Here is a 14,068-nt window from a genome sequence, read left to right as displayed (position 1 = left end):
ATAACTTAGTCCCGGTTGCAGAGCTAGCCAACAGCAGAGATATCCTGCCGCCTCATATGCTTGGCGGCTGTAGACAGCCGGTGCCAAACACAGAGCACACAGCAGGCGCTCATTAAATGGTGGTTATCATTAGGAGTGAAGGAACCCCAAGGTTCCCTGACTGAACAAACACTGATGGCAGGGGGGCCACTGCATACCTGGGGCCCCCATGCTTTACCTCTGAGTAAAGACAGAGGATCTTATTCAACTCTGTGCCCTGTGCCTAGCACACTGCTTGGTACTTGCAGGGGCTTCATAAACACTGAGCAAGGCAGGAAGGGAGAGAAGAAGGTGGATAGCCACTGTGGGCATTCTCTAAACTGCATGAATTGCATCTGCACCCTTGAAGCACCTGCCAGCTGCCAGGTGTTTCGCTGGCTCTTGCTAAAGCAAAATAGTCTACTTTCTCCCTGCCCCAAGAGAAGTTTCTTGCGGCAGGAGCAGCCAGTTCAATTTATTTTTTATATGCCAAGCACCAGAGCCATGAAAGCTTCAACAGAGCCCAAGGGCAGCATTATTTCGTCAGCCTTGTCGCAAAGCCCAACAAAGATCTTTTCAGAATGATTAAGCCATAAAGTTCCTATTTGTCCCTCTGAGCACAAGAACTAAATGGAATTCACACCCCAAACTCTGACCACATTTCCCAGCATCCCTCTCCTCCTGAGTCAAGCCAGAATGGATCTCCAAATCCAACTCTGTGCCAGGTACTGGGAGGAGCTTCTTAAAGCAGCTGGAAAGACAGTGGAGGTGTGGTAGGCAGAGTGATGGCCCCCAACGGTGCCAAAGTCCTACTCCCCAGAACCTGTGAATATATAAAAGCAAGGGGGAATTAAGGTAGTAGATAAAATTAACATCGCTAATTAGCTGACCTTAAAAAAGGGAGATTGTCCCAGATAATCCGGGCAGCTCAATGTAATCACAAGAGGCCTTAAAAGTGGAAGAAGGAGGGATGCCTGGGTGGCTCAGTCAGGTAAGCATCCAACTTCGGCTCAGGTCATGATCTCGGGGGTCATGAGTTCGAGCCCCACATCGGGCTCTGTGCTGACAGCTCAGAGCCTGGAGCCTGCTTCAGATTCTGTGTCTCCCTCTCTCTGTGCCCCTCCTGCACTCATGCTCTGACTCTCTCAAAAGTAAAGAAACATTTAAAAAACTAAAAAAATAAAAATAAATGAAAGTGGAAGAAGGAGCCAAAAGAATCAAAGATATGGGAAGGTCTAGACCCACCATTTCTGGCTTGGAAGATGGGCAGAGGGGTTATTGGCCAAAATATGCAGGTGGCCCCCAGGACCTCGAAAAGGCAGCAAACTTCATTATCCCCTAAAGGCTCCAGAAAGGATGCAGCCCTGAAGTCCAGAACCATAAGATAATACATTATGTTTTTTTAGCCACTGTGTTTATGGTAGTGTGATAGGGAGCCACAGAATGCTAGTGCAGTAGGGTACTGACTGAGAACATGGCTTGGGATCTGAGCACTCTGGCCTTGAATCCCAACTCAGCCATTTACTAGTGTGAAAGGGCTCCATAAACCCAAAACACCTTCCTCCCGTTTCAGACTCTCAAAACACAGCTTGCTTCCAGAAAAACAACCCACAGGGATTAGATAGGAAAGACAGAAAGGAATTAATCACACATGTGATTTCATTTCTTTCAGTCACTGGACTCATGGGCCCGCATGGTTGCAGAAATCCTTTAAGGCAGGGAAAAGAGAAAGATCAGACCTGGGCTTCTCCTGCCGGAAACACCCTTTCTGGAGGGAGCGTGGCTGGGGTCTCCGAACATCTCACCTTCCTCTGGTGTCTCTCGAAGATGAGCACGAGGGTCAGAGTCAGGCTCATGGCAGCCAGGGTCACAAGCAGCACACCTACCCAGTGGTTCCCCAGGGCAAACATCTGGCTGGTGGAGTAGATGTTAGCCCACACCACCACATAGAACACCTGCGAGAAGCCAGAGAAAGAGCGTGGTCAGGAATACCAGTCCTGGAATAAAGCAGCTCCATTCAAAGGGACACATTCTTTTGGACATGTCTGATGCCCTCCTTGGAGTCAAAGAGCTCACAGGGCCAGGAAGGGACTGATCAGGGTCTGTAGGAAGGAGCCCTTGTTCCCTGTCCATAAGCAACAGTAGAGAAAAGGGGTTAGGAATGGCTACTCTGGGAGCACCTGGGTAGCTCAGTCAGCTAAGCATCAGAGTCTTGATTTCACCTCAGTTCATGATCTCATGGTTCATGAGTTTAAGCTCCACATCCGGCTCCACGCTGACAGTGTGGAGCCTGCTTGGGATTCTGTCTCCCTCTCTCTCTGTCCCTCCCATGCTTTCTCTCTATCTCTCTTCAAAATAAATAAAAAGAAGTCTAAAAAGAAAAAAGGATAGTTACTCTGAATTCTTGCTCACCTGGATTTTATTTTTTATTTTTCTAATTTATATCCAAGTTATTTAACACATAGTATAATAATGATTTCAGGAGTAGAATTTAGTGACTTATCACTTACATATAACACCCAGTGCTCATCCCAACAAGTGTCCTCCTTAATGCCCCTTGCCCATTTAACCCATCCCCCCACCCAACACCCCTCTAGCGACCCTCAGTTTGTTCTCTGCATTTAAGAGTCTCTTATGGTTTGTCTCTCTTTTTATCTTATTTTTCCTTCCCTTCTCCTATGTTCATCTGTTTTGTTTCTTAAACTCCATGTATGAGTGAAGCCATATTTTCGCATAGCATAATACATTCTAGTTCCACCCACATTGTTGCAAATGGCAAAATTTCATTCTGTTTCATCACCGAGTAGTATTCCATTGTATATATATATATACCACATCTTCTTTATCCACTCATCAGTTGATGGACATTTGGGCTCATTCCATACTTTATCTATTGTTGATAGTGCCACCATAAACATTGGGTCACCCGGATTTTAAATAAAGCAAAAAAGGGCAGAAGGCCTGGGAGTGAAATAAATTTGAGTTAGAAGTCCACAACGATCCTTCAACAGCTACGGGTGGCCTTGGACAAGTTATTAACAACACTAAGCCTCAGTTTCCTCAACTGTAAAATGGGGATAATACCTACTTCACAGGTTGTTACAAGGGTTAATCAGATAGCATATATAAGCTCAACACTTGTTGAAGAATTAACAAATGCCAGTGGCCATTCCTTTTCCTTTTCTAGAAGCAGACGTGGGAGTCAAGAGTGCCATTTTGTGGGGTGCCTGGGTGGCTCAGTCAGTTGAGCATCTGACTTCAGCTCAGGTCATAATCTCACAGTTCACGGGTTTGAGACCTGCATCAAGCTCTGTGATGACAGCTCAGAGCCTGGAGCCTGCTTCAGATTCTGTTCCTCCTCTCTCTCTGCCCCTCCTCCACTCTTTCTCTGTCTGTCTCTCTCCCAAAAAAGAATAAACATTAAAAAAAATTTTTAAGAGTGCTATTTGACCATTTATATATACAGAGAAGCAGCAAATCAGAGTGGTTAAGGGCACAGATGCTGAAACCAGACTGCCTGGGTTCAAGTACTGGTTCTGCCATATGTGTGTATGTGTGTGTGTGTGTGTGTGTGTGTGTGTGTGTGTGTATGTAGGTGTACACAGATATTTATACATATGTGTCTTCGATGAGTGTACATATACACATACACATATATGTTTATACACACCCATGTATTTATGGTGAGAGCTGGAATGGAACTACCTGTTGTTGAACAGATGGGGAAACCAAGTCCCAGAGAGAAGACAAGTCTTTTTTTTTTAATATTTTATTTATTTTTGAGAGACAGAGACTGAGTACGAGTAGGGGAGGGGCAGAGAGAGAGGCAGACACAGAATGTGAAGCAGGCTCCAGGCTCTGAGCTGTCAGCACAGAGCCCAATGTGGGGCTCAAACCCACAAACAGTGAGATCATAACGTGAGCCGAAGTCAGACACTTAATCGACTGAGCCACTCAGGTGTCCCCCAGAGAGAAGACAAGTCTTAACCAAAGCCAGACATTGAGTCCAAGTCTCAGTGGTGGGTCTGTAGATTCCCGGTCCCAAGCCCTGCCCTTAGTAAACCCTGCCTCCAATCCTTTCCCTGGGAATCTGGTTACGACTCTCTCCCATACATTTCCTCTTATACCAAATCCAGGTACACGTGTACTGCTCTATCCCAGCCGGCCGGGCCACCAGCCCCAGACCCGTTACCCACACCAAGAGGCTCCAGAGCACAATGCCCAATTCAGCAGCGTGACGGGGGGTGGGCGCGGCAGGTCAGTGTGCGGCCCCCCTGCCTCCTTACCACAGCAAAGGCCAACCGCATGGGCCTGGAGTTGTAGATGATGTATCGCCTCACTTGGGGCTCCAAGAGGGCGCTTTCGGCCAAGCTCCTGTACTGGTCGGCGGGGACCTGCTTGGCCACGCAAGGGAAAGAGACCAATCAGCCACGGGGAACCACTCCCACCTCCTTCCTGCACGCAAGCATGTCATTTCCAGTTCATGGGACTGTCACATGGGAGGGGGACCAGGCACCTTCCAGGCTTCCCCGGAAGGCAGACTGAGGAGCTCGGAGTACTAGGAGTGGTAATCACAGAATGCAGCTCAGGAAACGATGAGTGCCCTGGGGAGGTGGGGTAACTCGAGACCCAGGAGGACGCCCTTGGTGGGGGCAAAGGGGGGGGTGCGGATCTTGCAGCCCGAGGCACAGGACCTCACAGCAGACCCAAGAGAGCCTAACAGTTAAGGCACAGGCTCTAGAGTCAGTAGGCTGGGTCCAAACCTTGGCTCTTCCATTCACGTACCAAGTAACCCCACTTCTCTGAGCCTCAGGTTCCTCATTTATAAAGTGTGGACAACAAGAACACGCACTTGTAGGGGTGGTGTGCATATTAAATAACATGATGCATATGCAGTACTAACGTGTGTGTTGCAAAATAAGTATATGCGTACCATGTAGATACATACGGACATCTCTGGGGGGGAGGGGAGCCTCTGTTCTGCCTCCAGCGGTTATGTGTTACTTTGACAGATGTGTGTCATATCTAAGTGCACATGCACACTGGCCCAGTATGGTCCGGTCCGTATGGACACTCGATACATGTGAGCAGGTACCAACACTGCAACACCAATAACGATAAATACTGCCCGAGGCTCTGAAAACTCGCATCTCTCTGCCCAAACGAAAATGGCATAGCACGTAAAGGCCCTGCGAGAGTGGACTGCTCAAGAAAACAGAATCGAACCATTAAAGATGATGTCTGGGAACATGGCAGAATAATATGTGGACTGTTTTCCCTGGTTAAGAAAACCCCATCTGAAGACAACTGTTGAAGAAAAATGTTCTTTTGTACAAAGGCTGACAGGAAACATGGTGTGATAAACCAGCCATTGTGCTGACGTGGGGTGAGTACCGTCAATGTGGAAAGTTTCCCTTCAAGTGATAACATGCTGATTTAAACAATAATGCAATTCAGTCCGAAAGAAGTGAACTCTAAAATCTGCAGGGCAAAATGAGCAGTGTATCTTTCCTGTCCACGGTTAGTCCACATTATTTTACTTCCTCGTCACAAACACCCTGTCTGATAGGTATTAATGTGGCCCTCATTTAATAGAGGATGAAATGGCCACCCAGAGAGGTTAATTCACCTGCTGAAAGCCACCCAGACAGATCAGCATCCAGACCTCTGATCTGAGAAGCCTAGGCTTCAAATCGCTGTGCTTCAAAGCACTGCATGATTATCTAATAGATTCACGTACTCTTCCTTTGAATATACAGTTCCCTCTCCTAAAATGCCCTTCCTCCTGTCTACCCAGCAAACCCCTATGTTTCCTTCAAGATCCCAGATCAAGCATCTGCTCCTGTGTGACGCTTTCGAAACCACCGCTCCCCCAGGCGAGTTCATCGTTTTCTCCTGTGAAGGTCTTCGGTGCCTTGTACATGCCTCTGCCGCGGCATTTGTACCCTGCTGACCTGACCCGATCTATCGGGCGCGAGTCCACCTCCTGTGCTGGGCCCCATGAGCTGTGTGAGCGCAGGCACTGGGTCTGGCCACCTCTATGGACCCCAGTGCCCTGCACAGTGCCTGGCAAACAACGAGCGCCCCAAAACACGCACCTGTTAAGTGAAGTAACTGGGAGGAGGAGACACTCCTAATACATCTTCCTTATACCTCCCACCATACGGAGCCCAGAGTATGTGATTAACAAATGTTTTGTGGACAACTGGATGAAAGGATAGGTGGACGGGCCAGCAGGTAGGTGGCTGGAAGGAGGGGAAAATGGCAGGGTGTCAATAAAACCCACACTCACCTGAATGCCCCAGGTCTGCAGTTGCTCTTCTGCGGCGCCCAGATCGAAGGAGATGGGCGCACAGGTGTTGTCGATCCGCAGAACCGTGAGGACCTGGCCATTGTGGAGCTCTGAAAGCACACCAGAAGCTTCACCTGGCTGAGCGAGCACCACTGTGGACGAGCCCGGACCCTGATGGCATCACCTCCTCTGGCCACGAGAACCTTCTCATGGCAAGGAGGGACGTGGTAGCAGTCCTTGAGTCCCCACGCGAGAAGGACCGAACTTGACCAGAACCCCTGAGGAGGCAGAACTGAGACCGGAGCCTGGAGGCTACCTGGACACAATGCAAGACCCTATAAAGGAAGAACCTCCCAAGAATGAGAGCTGTCCAGACAAAGAATTGGAAGTAGTGAGCTCCCCATCACAAAAGATTTTTTTTTAATGCTTATTTATTTTGAGAGAGAGAGAGAAAAACAGCAAAGAATGAGCAAGGGAGGAGCTGAGAGAGAGGGAGAGAGAGAATCCTAAGCCATCAGCGTGGGGCCCGACGCAGGGCTCCATCTCACGAACTGTGAGATCGTGACCTGAGCCAAAATCAAGAGTCAGATGCTTAACCAAATGAGCCACCCAGGAGCCCCAAAAAAGATATTTAAGCAGACTGTACAACTAAGTACATGGAGAAGGTGATGTTTCAGACATTTGTATGAACACCACCACACAGGAAGCTCACCCAAATATTACATTCCCAGCAGGCTCCATCTGACTGTGGTAGGCAGAACAATGAACCCCCAAACATGTCCCCGCCGTACTCCCCAGAACCCATGAACATGTTATGTTACACGGCGAAGGAGAATTAAGGCTACAGACGGAGTTAAAGTGGCTAATCCACTGGTCCGAAATAGGGGGGTTCTCCTGGGCTGTTGGGATGGGCCCAATGTAATCACAAGCATCCTTAAAACTGGGAGAGGCGGCTGAAGGGTCAGGAGGGATGTGACCAGGGAAGAAAGGGACAGAGATAGAACACTGTTGCCTTTGAGGTGGAGGAAGGTTCATGGGCCAAGCAGTATGTGTGGCTTCTGGAAGCTGGAAACAGATTCTCCCTGCGCTCCTGAGGGAAGGCGGCCCTGCTGACATGGGGGCTTTAGCTCCGGGAAGCCAGCATCAGACTTCCAGCTTCCAGAACTGTCAGAGGACGGATCTTTCGCCAGCCACTGTGTGGGCGGTAATTGGTTAGGGCAGCCACAGAAAATGAAGACACTGACTTACTGGTAACCCCTCCCCAGGGTATCTGCAACTCACTTGACAATTCAAAAGCACCAACTGAATTAAGCGTAACCTCACAAAACACCACACATCAACTCAGTCTGGCCACAAGCCAGGCAGGACGTCGACTAGGCCAGCCCAGTGAGGTCTGCTGGGGTGAAAGCCCCTGGGGACTGAAACCCCTCAGGCCCAGGGAGGAACAGCCAAGGAATGAAGCTAAATCTGCCTTCTGCTACTAGTAGAGAGAATCTGGACAGAAGGATCCAGATGTCCTTCCACCACAGCAGGAGGTCCCGTGAGCCACCCTGTCAGCAGCCACGCAGCTGGAGTGGGCAGGAGAGGGGGGATCCCCAGTGTTCAGCCACGCAAGGCTGGGCCTGGATATGCTGGCACATTTTCTGTGGGCGAGGCTTAGAAAATGGGGCAGCATGAAGAGATTAAACCATAAATACATTATCTGCTGGCCCAAACTTCCTGTCACCTGAGCCTAGCTCTGGGCAGTATGTCTTTTTGTCTTTTAATTTTTTTTAATGTTTATTTATTTTTGAAGGAGAGAGAGACAGAGCATGAGAAGATGAGGGGCAGAGAGAGAGGGAGACACAGAATCCGAAGCAGGTTCCAGGCTCTGAGCTGTCAGCACAGAGCCCGGCGCGGGGCTTGAACTCACGAACTGTGAGATCATGACCTGAGCCGAAGTCAGACGCTTAACTGACTGAGACACCCAGGCGCCCCTGAGTCTTTAAAACCAAATGACTAGCCCTACCTTCCTGACAATTCCTGCCCCACCCCCTCCATTGTCTCCACCTCCTCACTCAGCCCCTCTCTGGGCCCTGCCAGCTGGGCCAACAAAATGTCTCTCAACTCCATGCACCTCCTGGCATCTCCACCACAACCCAGGCCAGGCTACCTTCACCTCTCCCTCATGCCCTTTGGCAGCCTCCTCACTGGTTTCTCCAAACCTACCCGCTTACAATGCATTCTCCACGCATCAGCCAGTGCGTGAACTGGATGCTATCAGTCCTCTGAGTAAAACTTTCAATAGCTTTTTGGTGTTGTACTGACAAAAACCAACCTCCTTACCACACTCGCCCAGCCCTCTGAAGAACCAGCCTCCTGCCAAACTCACCTCGAGCCATTCAGCTTCCTTCTGTGTCTTGCCACGCCAGCGCCCTTCGTTCTTGGAACAAGCAGTGTTCACTCCCACCCCAGGGCCTTTGCAAATGCTGTTCCCTTTCCCTAGAACACTTCCACTGGGCTTCACCCAGTGAAATCCTATTCATCATTGATATTCCAGCTCATTAACCACCTCTCAAGGGAGTCTTCCCTGACACTACACCCCTAACAGATCAAATCCTTCTGTAAACCTACTCAGAACTGCTCTTCAAAGGAGTACATATTCAAAGATAAGTATATACGCTTGCAATTATTTGCTTACATAGGTATTCAACTAATTGATTAAAGTCTATCCCCCAATGTGGGAGACTATGTACTCCCACACTGGTTCTGCTCAACACTGAATCCCCGGAGCTGGGTTCATACCTGCCATACAGTAGGCACTAAATAAATGTTTGATGTATAAATAAATTGACACGACAGAACCCTGGCCCCTAACCCCCAATTAGAGTTCTTTTTTTATGTCTTTTTTTATGTCTTTTTTTTTATCATCTGTCATCTCAAGGTTAAAAGAGCATTGGATGCCCTGCCAAAAAGAACTTTATTTGCTTTCTTTTCTTTTTTTTTCTCTCTTTTTTAAGTTTTTGCAAGAAGGAAGGGGTGTGGAGGCAAGGTGGGGAGCCAAGGAAAGTATAAGCTAGACAGCTAGCTATAGGAGTCAAAGTGTAGCCCAGCCTCTCGCTCACAGAGTAGCCACGAAAAAGTGATCTAGGGACCCCTGGGTGGCTCAGTCGGTTGAGCGTCCGACTTCGGCTCAGGTCACAATCTCGCGGTCTGTGAGTTCGAGCCCCGTGTCGGGCTCTGTGCTGACAGCTCAGAGCCTGGAGCCTGCTTCATATTCTGTGTCTCCCTCTCTCTCTGCCCTTCCCTGCTCATGCTCTGTCTCTCTCTGTCAGAGACATTAAAACATTAAAAACAAAAATAAACATTAAACATTTAAAAAACATTTAAAAAAAGAAAAAGTGATCTAAATCCCTGGCCTGCTTCCTCGCTTGGAGGGGGATCATATCACCACACGCAGCTTTGCAGAGATGATGAAAATAAATGCTCGGAGAAACACAGGTGTTGAGTAACTGGCCACTGTCGTTGCCAATTTAAAAGCAAGCTTGTTGGGACTCAAAAGTTACAGTAAAGCAACCCATGCATGGCTTTAGTTGTATTTGTTCTTACCCTCCCACTCCTGGATTTAAGGTGGCTTTATAAAAATAAAATATGAAAACGGGCACCTGGTTGGCTCAGTTGGTTAAGCGTCCAACTTTGGCTCAGGTCATGATCTCGCGGTTCGTGAGTTCAAGTCCCGCACTGGGCTCTGTGCTGACAGCTCAGAGCCTGGAGCCTGCTTTGGATTCTGTGTCTCCCTCTCTCTCTGCCCCACCCCCACCTGCACTCTGTTTCCCTCTCTCAAAAATAATAAATAAATAAATAAATAAATAAATAAATAAATATAAAATTATAAAATTAGATTTAAAAATAAGCAAGTGTGGGACGCTCGGGTGGCTCAGTTGGTTAAGCTCAGGTCATGATCTCGTGGTTTGTGGATTCGAGCCCCATGTCGGGATCTGTGCTGATAGCTCAGGGCCTGGAGCCTGCTTCGGATTCTGTGTCTCCCTCTCTCCCTGCTCCTCCCCTGCTCTCTCTCTCTCTCTCTCAAAAATAAATAAAGATTTAAAAAATAATAATAATAAAAATTAAAAAAATAAAAATAAGCAAGCGAGAGAAACTAGACAAAAAGAAAATAAAGGCAGAAATGAGTTTGCATAAGGTACAATAAGAATAGCTTCTAAGTATTGAGCCCTTACCAGGCACCAGGCACAGGGCTGGGGCTTCACGGTCCTAATCTCACTTCATCCTCCAAGAGCCCTAAAAGGTGGGTACCACTGTCAGAGAAAAGGGAACAGAGTCTCTGAAAGGCGAATAGACCTGCCCGAAGTCACCAGAGGAAATGAAAGTAAGAAACAGGGGCAAAGGCAGTGCCCAAAACCAGGGCAGTCACGCTGGGTGGGGCCACAGACCAGCACCCCATTTCACAGCATAGCACAGAAAACCCATGTGGACCGGGGTGCTAGGCATGGAGAACACCAGCTGCTTCCCTACACCGGCTCTTTGCACATCTACTAAAGCGCTGGTCCCAGCAAGGCAAAGACTCTGCATGATGACTCTCTTTGTCTTTCAAACCAAGTTCCTGGATTCCTGGCAATAATCTCTCTCATCTGTTCCTTAGAGTGGGAACAGTAAGTCTCTACTTAGAAATACTTTTATTACACCTAGATAAGAAAAAGAACTTGAAAAGTGACCAAAGGAATGGGCATTCACAGGTGTGTGTGCACACGTGTGTGTGTGTGTGTGTGTGTGTGTGTGTGTGTGTGTGTGTGTGTAGCAAGGAGGAATTTCCTACAAAGAAGCAAGAACTGGCTTGCCAAAAACCAGCGGAGCAATGTCTTCAAAGTTCTAAAGGAAAATTATTTCATTCCACTCCATCCTACTGGTGTGTGTGTGTGTGTGTGTGTGTGTGTGTGTGTGTGTGTGTGTGTGTAAACTGTTTTACCAATAACAGTAGTAGAAGAAACCCTTGTTTTTAAGTAGTCAAGTTTCAAATCATCTAAGTAACCAGCCGCAATTCAAAATGCCAATGCCCAGCCACCCATTCATCCTGTTCATTCAACAAAATACGTACTGAGCATCTACGACAGGCCAAGCCTGTGCTAGGTACTGCAAATGCAGGAATGAACAAGACAACACAGAGCCCCTGCCCTCATGGAACTTACATTCTAGTAGAGAAGCTGGAGATTCAACACTTTATCACACAGGTCAGCATTTAATTACAGACTATGCTAACTGCTATGGGGAGAAGCAGGAATATATCAGGGAGTCCTGGCTTAGGCTGGGGCATCAGGAGAGAATTCCCTATAGAAGGGATATTTGAACTGAGCTCTGAAGCATGAGTTGAAATTAATCAGAGGAAAGGAGGTAGGGAAAGAGCATAACAAGCTGAAGAAACAGCAGATGCAAAGGCCCTGAGGCAGGACAGCATGGCAGGAACAAAGAACGGGTAGCAGGAGCCACTAAGGCAGGCCTTGCAAGCCAGCGATTGACAGATCTTCACACTAAGCCCCATAGGAAACACTGAAGCAGAAAGTGACATGGTCTGTTCTGCATTTTTAAAAGGTCACTCTAAATGTCACGTAAATGGAAGAGGCAAGAAGGAGAGATCAGCTAGGAAGATACGGCAGGGATCCAAGCAGAGGGTAACAGCGATTTGGTCTAACAAGATGGTGATAGAGAGAATGGGGAGAAATGACAGACAGGCCTAGAAATGTATCCTAAAATGCCCACCCCTAGCTAAAGGCTCTCCTGTGTCCTTCACTCCCCTCCCCTCCATTGTGCTATGTGAGTCCAGCCCAGCATCCTGGGGAGAGGGGAGGGAAATAAAGGGTCATGACCTTACCTTGCCCCCAGCCTGGGGGACGCCCTCCAGGCAAGGCATTCCAGCCAGGGGAGGAGGGGGGCAACGGGCCAGCTGCCCCACTGGGGCCCATCTGAGGTTCGCAGGCCATGGCAGAGAGCCAGCTGGGCTTCTACTTCCCCATCTTGGAGCTGTGGTTCATTCTGGAGTGGCCAACTCAGCTTCACTTGCCTTCAGAAAACAGCACAGGAAAGAACTTCAGTCCTGGGCAGTCTGGGCTTCTTGGCCTTGCCAAGGCCAAAGTCATCCCAAAACCAGAGAGAGCCACCAGGAGTCTTTCCACTGACTTTGCTCTTTCCGTCTTGCTGAGGAACATTCTCAGGAGTGAAGAGGAGGAAATAAAACCCTCCAAGGGAGAACTGAGAACTTCCCTGTGGTTTTGGGTCTTCCCTAGCTCAGACACATCCAGATACTCACTTGGAACTCATGAAATGACCAGGCCCCACTCCCAGTCATCTGGGAGTTCTGTTCCCTTATTCAGAGCACCCAGGCAACCAGGCACAGAACCAGTATATTCATCATGGGGAGCCTTATTTATACAAAGGATCTCAAACAGCTTTCCAGAAGACATTGCAAAATACAAATGAAAAAAGAAAAATCAGGATGGTGGGAAATACAAAAGAAAGAAAGAAAGAAAGAAAGAAAGAAAGAAAGAAAGAAAGAAAGAAAGAAAGAAAGAAAGAGAAAGAAAGAGGAAGAAAGGAAGGAAGAAAGAAAAAGAAAGAGAAAAGAAGGAAAGAAGAAAAGAAAAGAAAAAAGGAACAAAGGAAGGAAAAAAGAAAGAAAGAAGGAAGGGAGAAAGAAAGAAAAGAAGGAAGGGAGAAAGAAAAGAAGGAAGGAAGGAAGGAAGAGAAAGAAAGAAAGAAAGAAAGAAAGAAAGAAAGAAAGAAAGAAAGAAAAAATGAGAATCATGAAGAACGAAAATAACCAGATATTCAGGCAATCAAGGTCCCCAGCAGAGGCAGTGGAAGTTTCTGCTGAAGAGCATGGGCTCCAGGTTCAGACTAACCAGTTTAAACAACGGTTCTACTACCTATGAGTTAAGTAAACTTGGGCAAGTGGTTTAGCCTCAAAGAGATTTAGCTCCCTATCCTCAAACAATGGTACCTTCCCCACAAGGCTGTCATGAAGAATCAGTGCGGTGATACATATAAAGGGCAGACAAGGGCCTCTGGAACAAAGGACACATCCCACAAATACTAGCTCTCACAGTTGTTGCTTTGAGGTTTGGCACAGTTGTCACGCCTGAGCCAAGAATTTGGTTTTGAGCTTCTAGGTGGCCAAAGCTAAAACAGAAATACTGTCAGTTAAATAGTTCCTGTTCTCTATTAGGAGATGAGAAACAGGAGGGTGAAGAAGGCAATGCATCCCCCTGGCATTTAGCGCTAAAAGGCCTTGGAAACACTTCCAAAGTCTCAGGAGTTGGGTCAGTGACAGCACAGTGGGCATGGCCATGACCCTAAGCCACTGTCGTCAACAAAGCAGAAATGTCCTTTATGGGGATTCTCTTGAAGCCAAAGCAGAGTCCCCAGTGCCACACACTGGCTGGAGCCCACACTTACTCTCTCTGTGTCTGCCGGGGGCCCTGAGAATTACCCATCACCAAGGAAAACCTTGCCTACGTCCCTGGGATGACACCCCAGCCTTGCAAACCATCTTGGTGAAAGTCCAGTAGAGTCGGTTTTTGCTGCCATGGTTCCTGATGCTGGTGAAAACAAGTGTCCCCTGTCGGGGGCACACATCTGCTTAATTCCATGCTGGCCCGAGGGCGGATCGCCACTGCTCAGATCTCCAAAAGAGGGGAGGCTGACTCCCACACCCTCACTACCCTCCGTTTCTCTCGGTCTTTTAAAAAGGACCGGCTACATAATTTGTGG

The 14,068-nt window shown here is 48.0% G+C and overlaps 1 protein-coding gene across 6 annotated transcripts in view; it reads right to left on the bottom strand.

The window, feature by feature from the left end:
* The window catches only part of TMEM268 (transmembrane protein 268), a 42,736-nt gene that overhangs the window by 21,907 nt on the left and 6,761 nt on the right, over positions 1-14,068 (bottom strand). For 5 of the 6 annotated variants that reach the window (XR_008424320.1, XM_019454051.2, XM_019454053.2 and 2 more), the window contains 4 exons: positions 12,174-12,362; positions 6,311-6,420; positions 4,305-4,412; positions 1,824-1,973 (listed from right to left, as the gene is read on the bottom strand). Coding sequence is in view for 5 of the 6 variants with exons in the window: in XM_019454051.2 (XP_019309596.1) it covers positions 1,824-1,973; positions 4,305-4,412; positions 6,311-6,420; positions 12,174-12,282 (477 nt within the window). In the remaining variant the exon portion in view is untranslated. Of the gene's footprint in view, positions 1-1,823; positions 1,974-4,304; positions 4,413-6,310; positions 6,421-12,173; positions 12,363-13,119; positions 14,029-14,068 lie in introns of those variants that run through there. The other variant, XM_019454054.2, reaches the window with a different exon arrangement.

The sequence above is a fragment of the Panthera pardus genome, unplaced genomic scaffold (genome assembly GCF_024362965.1).
Source record: "Panthera pardus isolate Hobbes unplaced genomic scaffold, ASM2436296v1 HiC_scaffold_20, whole genome shotgun sequence".
Classification (NCBI taxonomy): domain Eukaryota; kingdom Metazoa; phylum Chordata; class Mammalia; order Carnivora; family Felidae; genus Panthera; species Panthera pardus.
The sequence above is the reverse complement of the archived record's forward strand: the minus strand, read 5'-3'. Positions and strand labels throughout refer to the sequence as shown.